Source organism: Neovison vison, chromosome 8 (assembly GCF_020171115.1).
Source record: "Neovison vison isolate M4711 chromosome 8, ASM_NN_V1, whole genome shotgun sequence".
Classification (NCBI taxonomy): domain Eukaryota; kingdom Metazoa; phylum Chordata; class Mammalia; order Carnivora; family Mustelidae; genus Neogale; species Neogale vison.
In genome coordinates, this window is record NC_058098.1 from 142,863,235 (window position 1) to 142,882,265 (window position 19,031).

A 19,031-nucleotide genomic window follows, 5' to 3' on the forward strand; every position below is an offset into this window, starting at 1 on the left:
TTCTAATCTATGGTCCCCTCCCTTTAGAAGGACTTAGCAAGTAACAATCAGTCACTTAAGTATTAGACTTTTGACAGCAGACATTTAATTGGTACCCACAGTTTTGAAGCTTCGGAAAACTGGTCAAGTTTAGATTTCTTGGGAAGGAGCAACCAAATTGGGATTCAGTTGTTGCAAAGACAAGTTTACAAATGAGTATGGCGTTCAGACCGCCCACGACTCGGAAAGGCCGTCCCTCTCTGAAGATGCGCTCTCCCACCCGGGAAGAGGCAAGATGAGAGCACGGCCCCCTCCAGCCCCGGCCGGCAGGACAGGAAGGCCAAGCGCTGCCCTCCAAAGATGTGGATGGGAGGACCCCCACGCCATCTTCCAGGATGAAAGGAGAGAAGGAGAAAGCCCCGGAACTGGAGAAGTGGCAGCTCTGCTCGGAGCCAAGGGATGAAAACCAGCAACAACTGGGCCCTCAGAATGCTACTCTGGGCTCCGGGAGTGTTGAGACGCTAGCCAGCAGGGAGCAGTCCTACGTGCCCGCTGCGCAAAGGCTCTTTCTTGTTTACAGCTGGCCTATGGAGCTGGACAAAGGCCAGACTTTTGCAAAGGATTCCTCATCAAGAGATTCAAAGGGAAGTTGCCATGGTCTGATGTGCTGGCCACGTTCCAAGTGCAGTTAACCACGTTTTGACCATGAGGGGAGTATGGTTTTAAGCCATGAGAGAAGATGTCTTAACAAAGTGGGTTGACTTCTTGCTGCTAAGTCTGTCCGTTGTGAGGTCCTAAGAGCTATTTCCCCATCAGGCACTGCGGGGCTGACACTACCGGCTTTAAAACCGTTAAGCTAGAGGATGCCCTCCAGACGTGCGCACGCCATGAAGAAGACACCAAGAGTTTCGTGACGCAGGGGCTAGTTCAGGAGGCCACCGAGCATGAGCAGGTGATCTATGGCACTAGGGCCTTGGACAGGGACCCTGTAAGAAACGACACGGTGTGAAATGGAGCCCTGTACTCTGAGACAGCCCTGGTCTATCGCGGTGGGACGGGATGCGGAGTGAAATCCTTGGGAAAAGAATCCAACAGGGGCTCCAAGGAGCATCTTTTTCTGCTTTGGAAATAAAGCAGTTTCCAAACAAAATGGAAGCCAGGCAGTTGGACGGGACACTGTTTACGACACATCAGGTAATTAAAGAAGAATTATCTGGGGCTCTTGGTTCTCATTCTGCTGTGAAGCTACTTTCGGGTCTTGCCCTTTGTCCCTGACACACACCCACTGTCTGCTCTGACTGGAGCAGTGAAGGCTTTCACCCGCTTTCTGAGACTTTGTACAGACGCCTCCGAAAACCCACATAGGAACGGACTGTGGTTCTGGACATACAGGGGATATAAATTAAGCGATCAGATTTATACTTAAAATACAGGAAACGCTAAAGGCACAGGGGACGGGAGAGCAGATGGCTGGAGGGCGGGTGTCTGAGAGCCGGCGAGCCCCCGACCGTCCCCATCAGCCGGTGGGTGTGACCTGATGCTGCCCTAGAGGAGCCACGAGGAGGACCGCAGCGGGCGGAGGGAACTAGCTGTTGTTGTGGAGAGTTTAGTTGCTCTCTAAATGCCCCTATGTTAAATAACCATATGAACTACAACTTCTAAAAAAGTCAATCCATCACTCTTCAGGTTGGAGTCACTTCCTGAAAGTTCGAGTACCTCCGTCCACCCTCCCTTCCGTGCGCACGTGTCTCAGGACAGAAACTGCGGAGGCTTTAGACCACTCAGGACAGAAAGGCTATGGCACCAGAGCGCTAGAGACCAAGACAGGGAAGAGGCAGAGAGACGGTCCGGAGCGGTGACTGACGTCCCGAGGACCGGCCGCATGTGGTGTCGAGGTGCACAGTGGGTCTGTTTAAAGACACCGTGTGCACACGGGACACCTCCGTGTGCTACTACTAGGTGACAGGTCTTTAGGAGAACGGTTGTCATGAAATCTTACTTGAGTTCTTGAGAGCTGGTGGCCAGCATGCTCCGGATACTTCTGTCGGCGAGGGGACAGCCCGACAGACTGTAAGACAGGCCAGAACAGTGAGGTGAGTGCCGCCCCCCGGCTCACGCTCCCGGACAGACACGACATACAGTTGAAACTAAAACGTTTAATGCAGAAAGCGATGGGGCAAGTGCTGTATATTGAATTTTTTTTGTATAATTAATTCTCTTCTTTGAAGATGTGTCTGTTAATAAACACTTTTTGGAAAATAGTATGAAAATATTTGCGCTCTTTGGTTTCCATGTTGGAGAATTGTCCGAATCGTGGCGGCTTACTTGCCTATGAAAAGCACTGTACAATGTGCGCACGGGTTTTAGAGGTCAACATAGAGCACTTGGAGGGCTGACACGAGATTCGACGCTGGTACTTCGACAGCATTGTTGAGGTAAGCTGAAAACAATAAATCGAAAAGACAGAATCCACCGTGAGCAAACTGAAGTCACACCTTCTATGTGAGGCGTAATTACCAGTCACATGACCTCTCCCATCACACCTGGGTGTTGGACATCTGCCACCAAACAGAAACAAAACAGCCAGAATAGTAAGTATGTTTAAAAAAAAAAAAAAACTTTACGAAAGTTTCATTGTTTCCAGTTTAGCTGCAATGTCTGCGCCGGGACTCGGGCGCCCGGGGAAGCTGCCAAACGCACGAGCACAGACGGCAGGGGGGCCCCTCCACACAGAGCCCCGCGAGCCAGCCCCGCGCCCCCGCCCCGCGGCCCGGCAGCCGGAGACACGCGTGTGCTGCGGACGTCGCATGCTCCCACGGCAAGGCATGGACACATCGGTTTTTAAAATAAGCCGAAGGGAGGGACAGTCAGGAGGCGCGGCCGCGGCAGCTCGCGCTGTGCTTACGTTATCAAGTCCTTCTTGCTGTCCTTGCACTGGGGGTACTTGGGCTTGGGGCTGGGGATGGTCACCTCTCCCGGGTACCTTCTCTCCTCCAGAGCCTCCTGGAATGGGTCCAAGTCTTCCGGCTGCAGGCAAAACACGGCTTCAGGGCCGCGCAGGGGACCCCGCCGCGCGCAGAGCACGGACGCGGCCCCGGGGCCGGCCGCCTCGGCGCGCTGCCCTCTTCCCGCGCGCCGAGCCTTTCAAACCGGCCACACCCTTGTCCCGGGCCCAGGGGGCTTCTGAGAGGGCCAGCCTGGACCCTGCTCCTCAGTCTCTCACCAAGTTGCCCCCAAATTCTAAATGCATTCCTGTCGGTGGGCAGGTCCTTACTCGGGATTTCTGCTGGGGCTCTTAGAAGGGGGCAGGGCACTGGTTTGGAAACCAGACACCATTTCTCAGCCAGTCTCTTTCCTTCAGGGTCCGGAGGCACCTGCTGGGATTCGCCCCCTCTCATCCAACACGGACCAGCAAAGCTCCACCACGAACCCTACAGGCATTTTAGGATGAGGCTTTTACAACCATCAGGGAGGATTCTGAGTGTGCGTTAGAGCCCAAGGCAAGGGAAGACCCTCTGAGCTGCCTGTCGTGATTCTCGCTGCTCTAAAGCCCCGTTCCCGTGCCCACAGCGAGTGGCCCTGCAGGAACTAAGAAATCCCCATAGATGGCGACACCCTGCAGATGCATCCCATGAATGCAGGAGAGCGGTTCCACTTCTGGGACGGTCTGTATGAGGCAAACACTTCTGTCGATTTATGAGGGTTTAATTTTAATTAAGATAAATTCAAAGACTCAAACGCCACGCCTTATTTGGGAGCAATGACTTAGCACTGCAGGAGAGAAAAGACTGGGAATCTCCTTGCCACTCAGAGTCTGTTCTTCCGCAGTGCCTGGACACCTGAATCAATGCCAAGAATGAAGATAATGGGCTTTAGCATGTAACGGCCTTATAACCAGGTGCCTTTGTTGCCAATCCTACAAATAGCTAATGCTCCCTTTTTCTGCACTTCCTTGTTTTTTAAGAAGCTATTGCTTTCATGGCGGTCTCCTTATTGTATTTAAAAAGGATTTTCGTTTTTTCCATGAATAAAGAAGATGTCATAATTTCCAGAACTGAACACTGGAGAAAAAGCTAGTACAACAAAGAACAACCGTTTCTTCATTTCTTTTCTTGGCCCAGAGGATATTTTAACTACTTTAGTAACTTGAGTGTGACCATTGTAGCTACAGGCGTCCCCCACTTTTCCACAGCTTATGACACACCACTTTGCTCTTCTGAAAGACCCACTTTAGTACCTGCTTTTGCTAAGAAAGAAACCCAAATAATATTTTTGCTTTTACAAAAAAGGCAAGAGGTGCACGTAGCATTCAGTACTGGTTTTGCAGCGAGCTATGGGAGCGGCAGGTGCAGGCTGAGCCTCCGGAACGGCTCTGTCGCATGCCTGTCCCCGGGAACCAGGCTCAGCCTCTTGGCGTCGAGCTCCAGAGCTCGGAGCAGGGTCTGGGAGCATCTGGGCTTGATCTCAGGTTATCTGTGCACCTGTTAGCAATGTGTGTCCTAAGGTTCAGAAAATCAAAACCTGAGAGGTAATTTTTGGGGTCTGGGAACACTCAAAATATTTTCTACATAAATCAATTAGTCATGCCATTCGACTTAGGGACGCTTCCATAGGCAAGCTCTATGTTCGGATTGCAGGGGAGATATGTATTTTAAAAATATGTTCTTGATACAGGTGTTTGGTAATAGTGCGTTCAACAAAGATTTAGGTGATAGTCTAAAACGATTTTTTTTTAGGGCTGGAGTATACCCTCTGAATATTTTGGGTTTCTTTGAGAACAGAAACTACCCTTGGTTTCAAAGGGCGAGCTAACTAATAACGCGCAGCTGATCACTTAAGCATTGAAGATGTACACGTCCCTATCTGCAAGGAGAACCATGCTTTCTAGTAACACGTCACCAGAAAAGTGGACAGGCTTGCTGTTGACATATTTTCTTAGAGAAATAGTTGGTATCAAAATGCACATGAGAGAGAAGAAAATTCGTCATTGAAGAGAGTTTGTGATTTGTTTCACCAAATCAGCATTTGTGAAACATCCCGCCCTGGTCAGAGAAGTGTGTGGTCAGCCCTTGTTGGCGGAGGCCGTACCCCGGGAGCCCATGGACGCCCGACCCCACGCCCCAAGCCGGCAGGCAGGGAGGGGACATACAGGGACCTCGGCAGAGTCGCCGCCGTCCGTCCTGCGCGGCTTCATCTTGGTGTAGTCCACAGGCAGCTCCCAGCACTCGTCCTCCCCCAGCTGGAAGCACCGGCTGCCCATCACCGCCTGCTGCTGGGGGGACATGGGCTCCAGGGGCGTCAGGACCGGGCAGCAGCTCTCCCGTGGCCGCGGCTTGTTCATGCTGAGGTCCAGAGTCCCATTCTCGTCCACCTCCATGTCAGGGTTCTGCGGGACAGAGAGACATACTGATCACACAGGCCCAGCGGCAGCCCTGCCTTCAGCCAGCACAGAATTCAAGCTTGGGTTCCTCCTGCGGTCTCCTGTGCATGGACTCCTGAAGGGAGCAGAAGTGGTCCCCTGGGACACATGTGCTGGCCTGCGCTTGGCCACAACACTGGATGGCAGGGGAACGGCCCTATTCACCGCTGATGACCTGTCGTCCTCTACCACCTGTCTCTTCTCTATGTCACACATCTGCAGTGTACGTGCCGTCCTCTTTACCTGCCTTTCCCTGCAATCCATCCCTGCTTTTAGAAATAAGCCAGAAGAAAATCAAACAGGGACCTAACCTCCATTCTATTCCAGCTCAAATAACAGTTAAGAGATCAGAGCTAGATATGCGTTTATGCTTAGCAATCCTTTTTCCGTTTCACTGATGCGAACACTTCGAGATGAGGGAGAGGCATGGAGGGGCAAGGGAGAAGCAGCGAGAATTCACTTTCCAGCATGAACTCCTGTGCTGACGGGCTTAAAGGAGGGGGATGTGCAGCCAGTTCAAGGACTCGGGCTGCTGTGACTGCGGCCTGACCTGCTCTGTCCCCGCAAGCCTGCGGTTTAGCCACCTGACTTAAAAAAATAGACGTACTGGGTGAGTTTCTTTTCTTTCTTTCTTTCTTTTTTTTTTTTTAAATGATGCTTTCCAACAGAGAAAGAAGTGCGCAGAGCTCGCCTCTCTGGAGCAGGGAGGCAAGGAAGGACGCACGCAGGACGGAGCAGGGAAGCCTGCCGCCACTGCACCACCTGTGTCCCCAGAAGGTTATGCGCTCTAGAGCAGACATTTGATTTCAGTGCCGGTGTGAAAGCTGCCCCCTCCCGCGTGGGGCGCCTCCCTTCTGGATGGGGGAGTGGAGGGCAGCGGCTGGGGAGGGGCCCCACCAGGCTGCCGCCCTGAGACCGCCCAGTGCCCCCGTGTGCCAGGGAACGCCCCTGCTTACAGGTTCGACTAAATTCTCTCAGTCTTAGCTTTAATAGAGCAAAAAGAAAAAAGAAAACGATGGGAAGGGGCCGCTTGCTTTCCCCTGCGTTCAGCTGCCTTGGCTTCCGCTCAGGGCCGCGCCCCAGCCCGGGCCGGCAGGTGCGGTGTCTGCCGGGGCAGCGGGCATGGCCGCGGCTCTGGGACGCCCCCCGCCCCCCCCCCCCCCGGCGCCGGACGTACCCGCGCGGCGCACAGGTCCTGCGGCTTCGTGGACAGGTTCTGCGGCATCTCGCGGCAGCGCGTGGACAGGTTGAGGATGGCCGTGGCCGCCATGTGCGCGGCCTCCACGTCGTGCGCGAAGTCGAAGCTGCACGTGCTGCTGGCGCTGCTGCCGCTGCCGCCGCCCCCGCAGCTCCCGTGGCTGCCGCTGCTGGGCGCGTAGCTGCTGCTGCTGCTGCTGCTGGGGCTGCCGTTCTTGCAGTAGCGCTTCGCTGGGGAGACACGGGCACGGCCCTGCTTGGGTCCCCGCCGCCGGCCCACAGCACAGCGGGGCACCGCCCCGCCACCCCCGCCACGCCCCTCCCACCGGCCCCGGGGACACCGCGGCGGGGGCGGGGAAGAGCCCGTCTGGCCTTTCCTGGGCAGCGCTGGGTGCGCGGTGGGGCCGCTGCCCGTCTGCTTGCGGCCGCACCTGATGGGGACGCGGCCACCTGCTGCACGGAAGGGGCCGCTGCTCAAGGCCGAAGGACGGGTGTCCCGGTCCTCACTGCCCGTCCGCTCACGGGTGGCCCGGGCCCACAGACCCCCCTCCCTCCAGACACTGGCTGCCCCTTCAGCCCAGAGGGGCCTCCGCGGCCTGCTGGGCACGCAGGAGAGAAGCACCCCTTTCCCTGAGAAGAGCCCCACTCCGGGGGTCGCATCGAGAGCCACGTGGAGGAAGTGGCACAGGGCACATTCGTGGGCACGGCTGGGCCCAAGGTACGCAGGGCAGCGCATGCCACACGCTGTCCCCTGCAGGGAGCCTGGCTCACAGGACACAGGGGGCAAAGCCCCAGTCACCAGGAGCATATGGGTACTTGGAGCAAACGTTGCTTTCATGGTGGATTGGAAGTCTCCTCTGGCCCACAGCTGGGGAAACCCTGGTGGCTGATTTGTTAGGGGTCCATGGCCATTGCTAAAGGCAGCACAGTCACAGGGTGTCCCCTGCAGGGCGGACGGGTCTCCCCTGGAGTCCTGCCCACGGACGGAGCAGCCAGGGTGAAGCCAGGGGTGTGGGAAGCCGCCACAGATGTCTCCCTCACAGTGTCTTCGACTCCGCCAGCAAGCCCCTGTTGCACGACCCCACATGCCTCTTCGAATGTCCTTTCCGAAGCGAGCTTAGCCAGCTCTCCCTGCGTGTCCGACACGGTCCCTAGCGGTCTGTGACCTGAGTACCCTGCTGGGAGGGCATGCACGTGCTTTCCTCCCAAAGGAAGGGGCCAACGCCACAGAACCAAACAGCGGACCCCACACAGCCACCGCGGTCGGTCACCATGAGCCACACCAAGAATCTGCCCAAAGCACCACATTCAGAGCGAGTGAACACTGTGATGAGCTTTCGTCACGGATAACTTCCCGCTTTGGACCCGAGACGCCCTTCCTTTTGCCACCACTGGGCTGCCCAGTGGTGCTGGCACCGGGTGCCACCCCGACCCCCACTGAACGTCACTGAGCCGCTGCCGGGCAGGTGGCCATTTGAAGGAGGTCCCCTCACGTGGACCAGAGGGTTGGCTGCACACACTCAGACCCCCCAGCCGGAGGAGTCTGTGCCGGCCGGGTCCCTCTCTGTGAGGACAAATCAGCACACCTGTTGTCTGTCTGCATGGCCTTCCCTTCCTCATCTTTCTGCGGGCGCACATATTGAAGCAGCTGAGGGCACAGCGTGGGGTCCGAGCACAGAGACGTCCCACGGGTCTGAGGCAGCAATGTAGGGGGACCCAATAGAGACCCTCCCTCGAGGGTCGGCCCCCGGGACCTGCACAGCAGGGAACCATGCGGAGTCTGCGGCTTGGGGTAGTCTCTCTAGGTCTCAAGTCTGCGGCTTTATACCACAGAAATGGTTGGAGAAACGCGAAAGTACTTTTGAGGATTCTTTTCCCTAATGAGGGCTGGCCGCTGGCTCAGAAAAGTAATGGAATGCATATAAATAAGGAAAATGGCCATTTCATGTTGAAATTAGCACATTTCAGTTTGTAGGGGAACGTCAGCAGGACATGTGTGCACAGCAGTGGGCCCCAGACTCCTGGTGAAGGGTGTCTCCTTCGCCAGATGCTGGAGTCTGGTAGGACCGGGCAGGGCGCTCGCAGTGAGTGACCTGGGGGCGACTACACATGAGCCTGGTCCAGGACACACGGGCGGGACAGGCGGCCACACACCCGGGCCCTGTCACGGAATGCAAGCACATCTTTGTTTTGTTCAAAATGAAACTAAGAGTGCAGGTCCTCACAATTACCGCTCGTTTGGAAATCGCTCCCAAAGCCAGCAGCAGGGACCGGTGGCCACGACAGAACACTCTCCCCTTTCCGACCGGTCAGCAGGCAGCACCGGGCCCTGTCCTCCTGGGTGCTGGCCTGTCCCTGGGTGGGATGGAGGCCACACCTCCCCGGACTCTATCTCTCTCCTGCAGGACGAAGAAAGAATCTAGGGGATTCCTACTGGCTAAATATGGCAAAGTAAAAAACAGAAAAATGAGAACAACCACATTCACCTAGAGCCTTCTTTTCACCCTGCCCTACTTGGGAGTCTCCCTAAATGTGTGCATCTCCCACTAGGAATGTCCACCTTCTTCTGTGTTGACACAATGGAAGAGGTGAAGCCCAGAGCTCCACGAAAACCAGACAGAGAGCACAGTCTGGAGGTGCGCCTCCTGAGGGTTCACGCCACGGGGGACCTGGGTGCACCCGGACGGCCGTGCGCCCTCAGGCCCCGACCCTCCCAGTGCCCACGCGGCTCTGGGCGTGGTGAGTGCTCCTTGGAAAAGGAGCTTTCCTGTGAGACTACAGCTCAGGGGCCTGCGCACCGCCTGCTCCTGTGACTTAGAGCATCGGCTCCCTGTTCAGACTCTTCGTTTCCCACTCACTCATGCAAACAGGCAGCATTTGCTCGGCCCGCACCGGCACGGCGATTTGAGACCGAGGACAGGAGCTTACGGCCCGGCAGGAAGACAAGCTGTCTACCCGTGAGCCCGCCAAGGAGGAGACCCAGAGCTGCACAGGGGCCAGGAACAGGCGTCCGGCTCTGCACGGGCACCACCGGGAGGGACGTTCCCAGGAGGACTCAGCTCCGAGAGGCTCTGGAGCAGCCGGGCTGTGGGGCAGCCGGCAGGTGTGGGCAGGAGGGCAGGGGTTCCAGGGAGTGCCGGGGCAGGGAAGGGTGAGGAGGCCAGAGGCCCGGTCCTGGGGCCTCCGGATGGCCCCTGAGGAGTTCTGGGAGCCGTTGCCGGCAGGAGGCCCGGACAGGGCCCGGGGTGGACAGTGGGAGGTTGAGCACATCGGGCGGCGCGGAGTTTGAGAAGCACAGAGGAAGTCCAGAGCCGATCACAGGCTCAGCGTGGAGGATCCAGAAGTTGGGGGTGACAGGGAGGCTCACGAGGGGAGCGCATGGGGGTTCTAGCTTGGGGCAGAGCTCGGAGTGGTGATAAATCGCCCAGAGACCCGAGCAGAGAGGTCTTGGCTGGGTTCGGCAGCTGTTTCTGTCAGAACCGGACAACAGTCGGGGCTTTTCTGCCACAAGCACTCGGTTCTGCCCTTGCGTGGTGGGCCCGGTCACCGACGATGCAGGAGAGCGGCCGGGCCCGTATGACCTCACCTGTGAACACTGAAATTGGACCTTGATGTGATCTTTACATGGCACAGAGTCTTCTTTTTCCCCAACAGTGTAAACAACCAGCAGCACTGTCAGCTCGTTGTAACAAACAGGCTGGGGAGACCCCGGCTGCTGCTCACGAGAGGGCAGGGCTGAGACACGTCTGGGAGCCTCTGCCCCTTCCCACCTTCCCTCCCCCACTACCCCCGCACACGGACTTCCACGCCCGGCGGAGAGCTCCCCAAGCTCCTCAGCACGGTGGGGACGCAGGGCCCTTTCCTCACCTGCCCCACAGGTGCCTGTCCCCACTGAGGCGCGTCAGGCCACAGGTCCTTCCTACCAACGCATGGATCTTCTCCTTCTGCATAATTTCTACTCAAGCTCGTGCTCAAGTGCGAGATTTGCCATTTTGATGAACCTCCTGCTGATCCCTCCCGAGCGGACGTCTGGCTTCACTGTCTACGCGAGCGTGCATCCCACGGCCTTCCGGCCGGTCCCCACTCCTCCTTGACACTTGTTATCCAGAGGGAAGGAAGAGCCAGACAGATGACACATAGCAGATGACTGATGCATGGGTGGACGGACAGACAGACAGACAGACAGATAGCAACTAGGCAGTGTCTGGAAGAATGCAGGCACTTCACTTAACGTGTGTTGAGTGTTTGGAACACAGGCGGTGGGACCTGAGGTGTGACAACCGAAGACGGGATCAAAGTCCCACTTTCTCCCCTGCTGGACACCTCCGCGGCCCACCCCTTGCTCCCAAGGGTTATGCTTCCCCAGCAACAGGCTCATTTCAGTCTCTCTTCAGGAGCAGTGACTCTGTTCTCTGCACCCGCGGCAAGTCTGGGGGAGGTCACTGCTGCAGGGCGGCCACACGCTGCCGTCACTCCGTGCTGCCTGCCTTCAGGGACAGCTCTCCGCTCACGCCCTATCGAGAAAATGGACCCAGCCACTCTCGTCCTCATGGGCATTTCCTTTGATGTTTTAAAAGTCTGTTAGATGGGGGCGCCTGGGGGGCTCAGTGGGTTAAGCCTCTGCCTTCGGCTCGGGTCATGATCTCAGGGTCCTGGGATCGAGTCCCGCATCGGGCTCTCTGCTCAGCGGGGAGCCTGCTTCCTCCTCTCTCTCTGCCTGCCTCTGCCTACTTGGGATCTCTGTCAAATAAATAAAATATTTTTTTAAAACAAAGTCCGTTAGATGAATCTAGTGTGAGAGAAATGGAGTTCCTGCTGTTCTTTTCAGTAAATTACAGTAAAGGGCTGCCTTTCCTTCCCTTTTTTCTTTTTTTTTTTTTTTTGTTTGTTTCTTAAAGACCCAATATTGAAGTTTTTGTTCCCTATTCTTGTTTCCTTGTGGGCCAGGTGAGGAGTCTGACTCAGCCACGGTTTCTCCCCGGAGGTCCTTTCTGGGCGGGGGAGAGTGAACGGCAGTGCTTACACGTTTGTCCTACCCTCACCACAGCGCTGGGCGGCCCACAGGGTGGGAACTACTACTGCCACCTCGTTCCTGGGGAAACCAACACCCAGAAGGGTTCATGTGTTAAATATCACTCCGCTCTGAGGACAGACCAGTAGGTTTGACTTCGAATCCACTAATGGGCATTAAAGCATGAAAATGTGCTCTACTGGTCATGACCTCCCCCAAAGTCCAACCGTAACGACGAGGTCAAGGAAACCAGGCCGCACAGGCCAACGGCAGCGAACAGGTGTGGAGACAAGCGGCCCGAGGCGCCTCCCCAGGCCGCCGTGAGGCACGTGAGACGTTGTGTGAATTTTGCTTTCTCGGTCCCTCATGTGCAGCCCATCGGTCACATGGATAAAATGATGACAAACCAGAAACTGGCAAATTATGATAAAGCAAAAATAATTACTTTCTGCTATACCCTAAGCCACTGTCTTTTTTTCCACTTACATGTTTGTTCCTCCGTGTTAAGAACCGATGCGCGCGAGGAGGAGGTAGTACACAACACAGCGGAGAACGACGGGGTTTCGCTCCCTGCGCGCACGGATTGTTATCAAGGCAAGTGATGACTACGTCGGAAACACGTGCGGCGACTCACCCTGAATGGGGAGGAGGTTCTGGAACTCCCCAGCCATTCACTTTAAATGAGTTTTTTGGTGTGCTATGATTTTAATTAAATACCTTCTTCTGAGAAGAGCTAAAATATCTTTAAGGGGCCATCTCCTCTCCTCTGCTACAGAACACCAAGATAAGACTTATAAATCATCAAAACGTCCACATCCCACATCCCAGCCAACTCAGGGCACATATCCTGGAATTCAAAGCAGAAAGGCCGTCAGGCAGTACTTGATATCAGGAGACCCCTCACCCCTGTCTTGTTCAGCGACTTACCATGTGAGTGCAGGGAAGCGACCAGAGCCAGTCAGAGAGCGAGTAGCCAGCTCCGAGCCCGCCGGGGCAAGTAAGCACGCGCCCTCTCGAGAAGCAGGTGGTGCTTTATTTGTTCCACCTGCTCGTTGCTTTTGGTGGAGGCGTGGTAGCTAGGTTACCACGGGAGGCCCTGCCCGCCCCACTCCCCATGGGGACACAGGCCAGGGCCCTCCCCTGCTGGAAGGAGGCCTGATGACACCGGCAGAAGCTGTCTGCTCTTGGGTGCACCTTGGAGTCACCGGTAACGCACAGAAGGCCACCGCATAGGCAGCGCCCCGGGGCAGCCAATCACTTGGTCCTGGAGCTGCCTGGGCGTCAGAATGCTCAGAGCGCCCCAGCTGACTCTCATGTGCACCCAAGGCTGAGAACTCAGTGGGGCATGCAGAGGTCCTCCAAGGACCAGGAGCTCTGGGGGCTACGTCTGGCATTCCCAGGTGGCTCCGTGCAGGAGCCAAGCCCGAAGGAATTTTATAAAGACGAGGACGGCATCGGGAAGCACACGAGCCGACGGCCCTCCGTCTCCGCGTTCTGAACGCGGCCCGAATGAGCTGCTTTGGAAGCATCCAGGGAAGGCCCCTTTCTCACCCACACCTGGGGGCACACAGGTGAGCACGGCCTGTGCACGTGCTTTCTTTGGGCCCCATCAAGCGACCCCATGCTCGACCAGTTTGTAGGAAACGGATATACACAACAACAACATTATCAACGGCAAGCGTGACTCTCACTTAAAGAGTGTGCACCTCCTACCATCATATCCTTTGGGGGATATATCCCTGGTTTGCACCTTGGGAGCTATGGCCCGCTTGCCGTAAGTATGGCTGTCGTAAGTGTTGTACTCAAACGAGGTCTTGGAATATTTCTCCAGCTCTTTGGCGAGGTTGGAGCGGGGCGTGGCCGTGGGCACGCTGTTCCTGTAGCCGTAGTGAGGGATCTCCAGCTGCTTGACGAAGCACATGGGCCTGCGGGCAGACGAGAGAGAGTCACCGCTCGCCCTCCCATGGCCGCCGGTGACACGCGGCTCCGGTGGGCGTCGGGGCGCGCCGCTCACCGCCGCCTTGCCGAGCGGAGGCCACGGGTGTGGGATTTCCCGGCCCCACGAAGCCGGTCCCCTAATGGCCCGCGGGCGCGGGAGGAGCCCGAGGTAGCCCGTCAGCTTCCCTTCGCACGGGCTTCAGAGAGTAAGCGTTGTGCCAAAGGAGGTGAGCTACTAAGACCTTTCCCTTAAAAAGAAAAAAGAAGAAATAAAGAAAATCTCATAGGGATGTGGGCTGACCCCAAACAAGGGGACATGTGCCTGGCTGGACACGAAAACCGAAAACAAAGAGGCGCCCGCAGGCCCGTGTTTTCCCGCGAGGCCGCCGGCCGTCCCCACCGCAGGGGCAGCGCGGGAACGAGGCGGCCCCGCTCACCACACGCATCGCGCTCCTGCCTCGCTGTGCGAGCGCGTGCCGGTGTGCCCCCGCGTCCACCTCTACGGCGTTTGGGGAAGTGACTTGAGACTTCCGAGGGGTGTGCGCGGGGGGTCCCTTTGCTCCCCTCAAGCTACGCTTTCCCGAATCACCACCACAGTCGTTCTGCTTTCATTTATTCAGCTTCTCTTGTCAGGGTGACGGGTGCTGTGCGGAGTCGCCCCAGGCCTGCTATCTGAGGCACTTGCCTGGGGAGCCCGTGGAGGCCCAGGGAGGCCCTCGCCCTGCCTTCAGAAAGCACGTGGCATGGGACACGATTTTAAGAGTCCAGGGGGAAGGAAGCTGGGCGGGTGGACAGAGTGTCCAGGTGAAGATCCAGGGAACGAAACCACAGAGGGGAGACGCAGGCGTGCCGACAGCATCTCTGGAGACTCCCGGAGTCTGGTGACCCGGGACCGGATGGGGGGTCCTGCCCAGTGGGCAAGGCCTGAGGGTTTGGGCTGGGGAGGGCACGATCCCCAAGCCTTCAGAAGGTTAGGAGCAGCTCAGAAGGAGCGGGGCCTGGAGCAGAGGCCTCGGTGACAAGCTGGTCCTTGGGGATGTGCAGAAGTTGTCCCGGAGGTCCGCGCGCTGCGGCCAGGGGGTGGGAAGCCGGAATAGGACCGGAAGCACTGACGTCTTCCTGTTGCGCGATCTGCTCGGAGACTTCAACCCTAGTTAAATGAGTGTGGACTTATTTATTTTTTAAAGATGTAAAAAATTTTAAAATTTGATTTGAGAGCACGAGGGAGCGCACATGAGTGGGGGTGGGGCCGAGGCGGAGGAGGAGCAGCCTCCCGCTGAGCAGGGGAACCCCACCCCCCCGCCTGCAACGCAGGGCTCGATCCCAGGACCCTAGGTTCATGCCCTGAGCTGATGGCAGACGCTTTCCTCACTGAGCCCCCTGGGCGCCCCACGAGTGCAGATTTAAATTATGTTCTCTTTGTTCCCTTCGTGTCTTCTTTCCTGCCCGCTGAGTGAGCGTGCCCGTGTGGAGATGCTGTGGGGACTGTCCACACGGAGACCAGGTCCTCTAGGCCTTGCTCACGCCATGGACACGGGTGCCTGAGCGGTGCCCCAGGAGCTGGGGAGCGCGGGGACACCCCGGAGACAATGCCGTGGCTGACATGGCTGCTTCCCTTCGCACCCTGTCCCACCGCCTCGCCATGCCCGGCGGGAGGCACGGAAGGGATATCGTTCGTATGTGCACACTGGCCCGCACAAGTGTGTTCCACGATCGTTGCGGTGGTTCTCCGCAGCTCTGGCCTCTGGAAAGGGACCCGTGGCCACACAGCCACAGAAACACGGTCGGGGCTGCTGCTTCTGGCTGTGCGTCAGTGTGAGGCTCGTGTCTGGGGGGGTGTTCACAGTCTGCGGCCCCCAGGGCAGCGTCTCCCACCTGATGCCCGCTCATACAACAGGAGGGTCCCCAGGAGAGGCGGGCTCAGGGCTCGTCCCAGCTCTGGGGTCTGACTAGAGGTGGCAGATGTGGACAGAAGCCCCGAGCCTCGGTCCCTCTCTACCTGGCTTCGTTCTCTCGGCTGACAGCCGTTCCCTCTCAGACGGACGGAGCCCCGGTGGGGGCTCCCACCTGCCAGTAACAAACGTGACCTTCTGGGAGGGGAGTGCCGTGTGCTCACAGGGGCGCGTGAGACAGCTAGCACCCCACACAGAAAAATCTAGATGAACACACGCCAACATTTATTGAGGGTTTGTTCCTAAATAGTACACTTATAAGTGGTTTTTATTTTCTTGTTTTTGTCTAAATATTTCTCATTTTCCATAAAAATTTTAACTTTTCAAAGCACCTGGGCAGCTCAGTAGGTGAAGTATCTGTCTGTGGCTCAGGTCGTGATCCCAGGGTCCTGGGATGGAGCCCCCCGCCAGGGCCCCTGCTCCGCGGGCGGCCTGTGTCTCCCTCTGCCGCTCTCCCTGCTCATGCTCTCTCTCTCTGACAAATAAATAAAGTCTTACAAAAAAGAGTTTAAGTTTTCTATTGAAGGATAAAAGGGTGTAGAGCCACTGGTAAAGTCCTTTCAGAAAACTGAACTAATGTACAACGAAACCAAGCAGGTGTTCAAACCAGTTAAATACGGCCTTTTCCTGAGAGATTTACCCCGAAGAGCTCCCGTTCTGCACACGGTGTGTGCGTGTGTGTGTGTGCGTGTGCGTGCGTGTGTGCGTGCGCTCCCCTTCCGTCTGCGACCGGAACCATGGCCGCCGCCTCGGAGGGGCGACCTGCTCCCCCCTCCCGGAGGTGGGCAGCCCTGCAGCCCGCAGGACAGCCTGGGAAGAACTGGGGCCGTGTCGGTACCACCGTGTCCACTGAGCAGTCTGGACGACGGCCGCGCAGCCTGGGTTTGAAGGGGGCCAGTGGAGATGAGAGCTGACAGGCGGGGTCTGGGATGGGGGCTTCTCCCTCCGCCCCTCCCGGAAGCCTCCCTTCCTCCACTGAAACCGGGGTTGCACCAGGAGATCCTGAGGTGTTCCCACGACAGTCCGCGACTGAGCTGGTTCAGGTCACTCGGCCACCCTTCCCCCGCCTCCTGCTCATAACCCCATGGGGTGTCTGGGGACAGAGGGGCCGGCCCCTGGGGGGCTCCCCCACAGAGAAAAGCTCTGGCCGTCCTGCGCCGCAAGGCCTGGAGGCAGGTGGGTTCTCTGTTCTGGGCTCCAAGTTAAACTAGGATGACTCTGGGCATCTCATGAAGGTGGAAAGTGCCTCGCTTCCATCTAGCAGGCCCAGAACAACAAAACACCTTCCCAGCCGGAAAGAACCAGAAACACGTCATCTACTCTCATATAAAGACTCCCAGTGGGTGGACAGAGTCCCAGAGAGCAAGGTGGCCCCCACCTCACACAGGCCCTGTGGACCTGGGGGGCTTGGCTCTTACAACTGAGCCGCGGACCACTTGCGTTCCTGCCCCCGAGCGAGACTGCCCGCCGCCCCCTGCCTCCCCCCAGCCCCACAAACCCCTAGTCCCCCAGTGCCCCAAACCCCCAGCCCCCAGAACTCCCAGCCCCCCAGCCCCCCAGTATCCCAACCTCCCAGTGCCCCAACCGCCTAGCCCCCCAGAACCCTCAGGCCCCAGCCCCCCAGCCCCCCAGCATCCCAGCCCCCCAGTGCCCCAGGTGCTGGGTCAGGTACACGTGGCTCTCACGGCAGGACCGGCCGGCATCTGGTACCTTAGCACTCGGTCTGAGGCCTGGTTGGACTTGGACACGTCACAGCTCTGGTGTTTTTCCTGGGCCTTTGCCAGTTTCTCTGCAGCAGCAATGGGACAACCGGAGAGGCTGTGAGGACAGAGCACAGAGTGAGTCGACTCCTCCCACGGCTCGGCGGCCCACGGGCCCCGTCGTCCCCTCCCTGCCTCTCCTTTGGTCAGCACCAGAGCACCCCAAGCAGCTTCCCATACCTGCCCTGGGGCCGGCTAGGACAGGGAGAAATGACCATGGCTGTGCTGTGCGTGACTTCCCGGGGGGTCTCCAGGGGATGGCCCTGATGGCCGTCCGTGCATGAAGCACACTCAGCCCTCGCCAGCCACAGCGAGCCCAGTTCTGTGTCCCTCAGGAGGACACGAGCGAGTGGAAATTACAGACACAGACTCGACCCCAGGATGCTTCTGCAGAGGAGGACGAGCCGCGGGGGTGGGATGAGCCGCTGAAAAGCCCCGGAACGGCAGCTCACGGACCGGTGTGAAGGGGAGCTCTCAGCTGACGCTGGGTGCGCCACTGCCCCAGGCGCTGGGGCTTCTCAGCCCCCTGCTCGCCCACGTCCTCCCCGGGCAGGGAATGAACGGGAATAAAGCAGCGTGCTCTCTAGGACCGCTCGGAAGTGTTGTTGTGGAACTAAGTATCTATGGGACAGACAGCGTGCGGGCTCCCTGGCTTCGGCCTTTCTTCTTCCTGAAGTCACGGTGTCTACGCTCCGCGCGTCTGCACAGAGCGGCACGTAGGTACGGATGCGTACGCCGCGAGACACGGGACACGGGAAGCCCAGGACTGATGAGCCGGCGGAGACTAAACACCGTTTCGAACAGGGCTCGGCACAGCCTTACCACTCCGCAGATCGCTCCTTTCTCCTGCAGGCTGAGGCCAGACGGCCTCTGATGCGCACAGGGTTGCAATTTGTTTCATTATGAATTTAACACAAGTTACCAAATGTACCCGACAGCCGGGCAAAACATAAGATGGAAGTCCTAACAGTTTCCTTCATTTAGGATATAGTTTTGCATGAGCGTTCGAGGCCGAAAGACCCATCCGAACGGATCCGTCCAGCTACTGGTGAAGAAGCGTTTGATATGATCTGAGTTTCGTGAGCAGCTTAGAAGTCACGATAGGAGGGAAGAGGACTGGGACTGTCCAGAGCAAAAGTGTGACGCCGAGCAAGCCCGTTTACCTGGCCCACGGTCATGCCAAACGTTCCCCAACGAGCACTTTGGGCCTCTGCCAGTATTTTGGTCATGTCCACACCGATGACTGGGGTCTCGGCAGAGTTTCAGGGGTGACCTCGTTAGGTCCCAGACCATCCAGTCTTCACGCCTTGTAACCCCTCCCTGTACAAGGTGCACAGCACGGCTCCTCCCCGCCCCTGGACGCAAACTGAGCGTTCCCCGTGGAGGGTGCCTCCTGGGAACGCGGGACGAGTGGGTGGGACAAGGGAAAACAATCCACTCTGTGGAAAGGGGTCTCAGAGTTTGCCTTCCCCATGCACGATGCCCTCCCAGACAGCGGCCTGTCTCCCGGGGCAGGAGTGGGAGGTGTGCAGGACACACTCCCTCTGGAGGCTGGGTTTTGGGGGGGGGGCTGTCGGGGAACGTAGCGCAGCGGCCTGGGGCACAGGAGCGCTTTGCTTACCTTCTGTGCGAGTTCCTGTTGCTATTTACATGCCCTCGCCCCGTGCAGCCCGGAGTGGGGCACTTGAGAACATTCTCATGCATGGCAAGAACTTGACAGGGAGAGGCAGAGAAGACAGCCCAGCATTAAAACATAGAAATGGTCTGAATACAAG

The 19,031-nt window shown here is 57.6% G+C and overlaps 1 protein-coding gene across 12 annotated transcripts in view; it reads right to left on the reverse strand.

The window, feature by feature from the left end:
- MYT1L (myelin transcription factor 1 like) overlaps nucleotides 1-19,031 on the reverse strand; it is a 393,417-nt gene that overhangs the window by 53,634 nt on the left and 320,752 nt on the right. For 8 of the 12 annotated variants that reach the window (XM_044262156.1, XM_044262153.1, XM_044262152.1 and 5 more), the window contains 8 exons: nucleotides 18,878-18,968; nucleotides 17,207-17,314; nucleotides 13,320-13,531; nucleotides 6,576-6,826; nucleotides 5,129-5,365; nucleotides 2,885-3,006; nucleotides 2,475-2,537; nucleotides 1,979-2,047 (listed from right to left, as the gene is read on the reverse strand). In XM_044262156.1, coding sequence (XP_044118091.1) covers nucleotides 1,979-2,047; nucleotides 2,475-2,537; nucleotides 2,885-3,006; nucleotides 5,129-5,365; nucleotides 6,576-6,826; nucleotides 13,320-13,531; nucleotides 17,207-17,314; nucleotides 18,878-18,968 — 1,153 coding nt within the window. The remainder of the gene's footprint in view (nucleotides 1-1,978; nucleotides 2,048-2,474; nucleotides 2,538-2,884; nucleotides 3,007-5,128; nucleotides 5,366-6,575; nucleotides 6,827-13,319; nucleotides 13,532-17,206; nucleotides 17,315-18,877; nucleotides 18,969-19,031) is intronic. The other 4 variants (XM_044262163.1, XM_044262161.1, XM_044262164.1 and 1 more) reach the window with 1 other exon arrangement.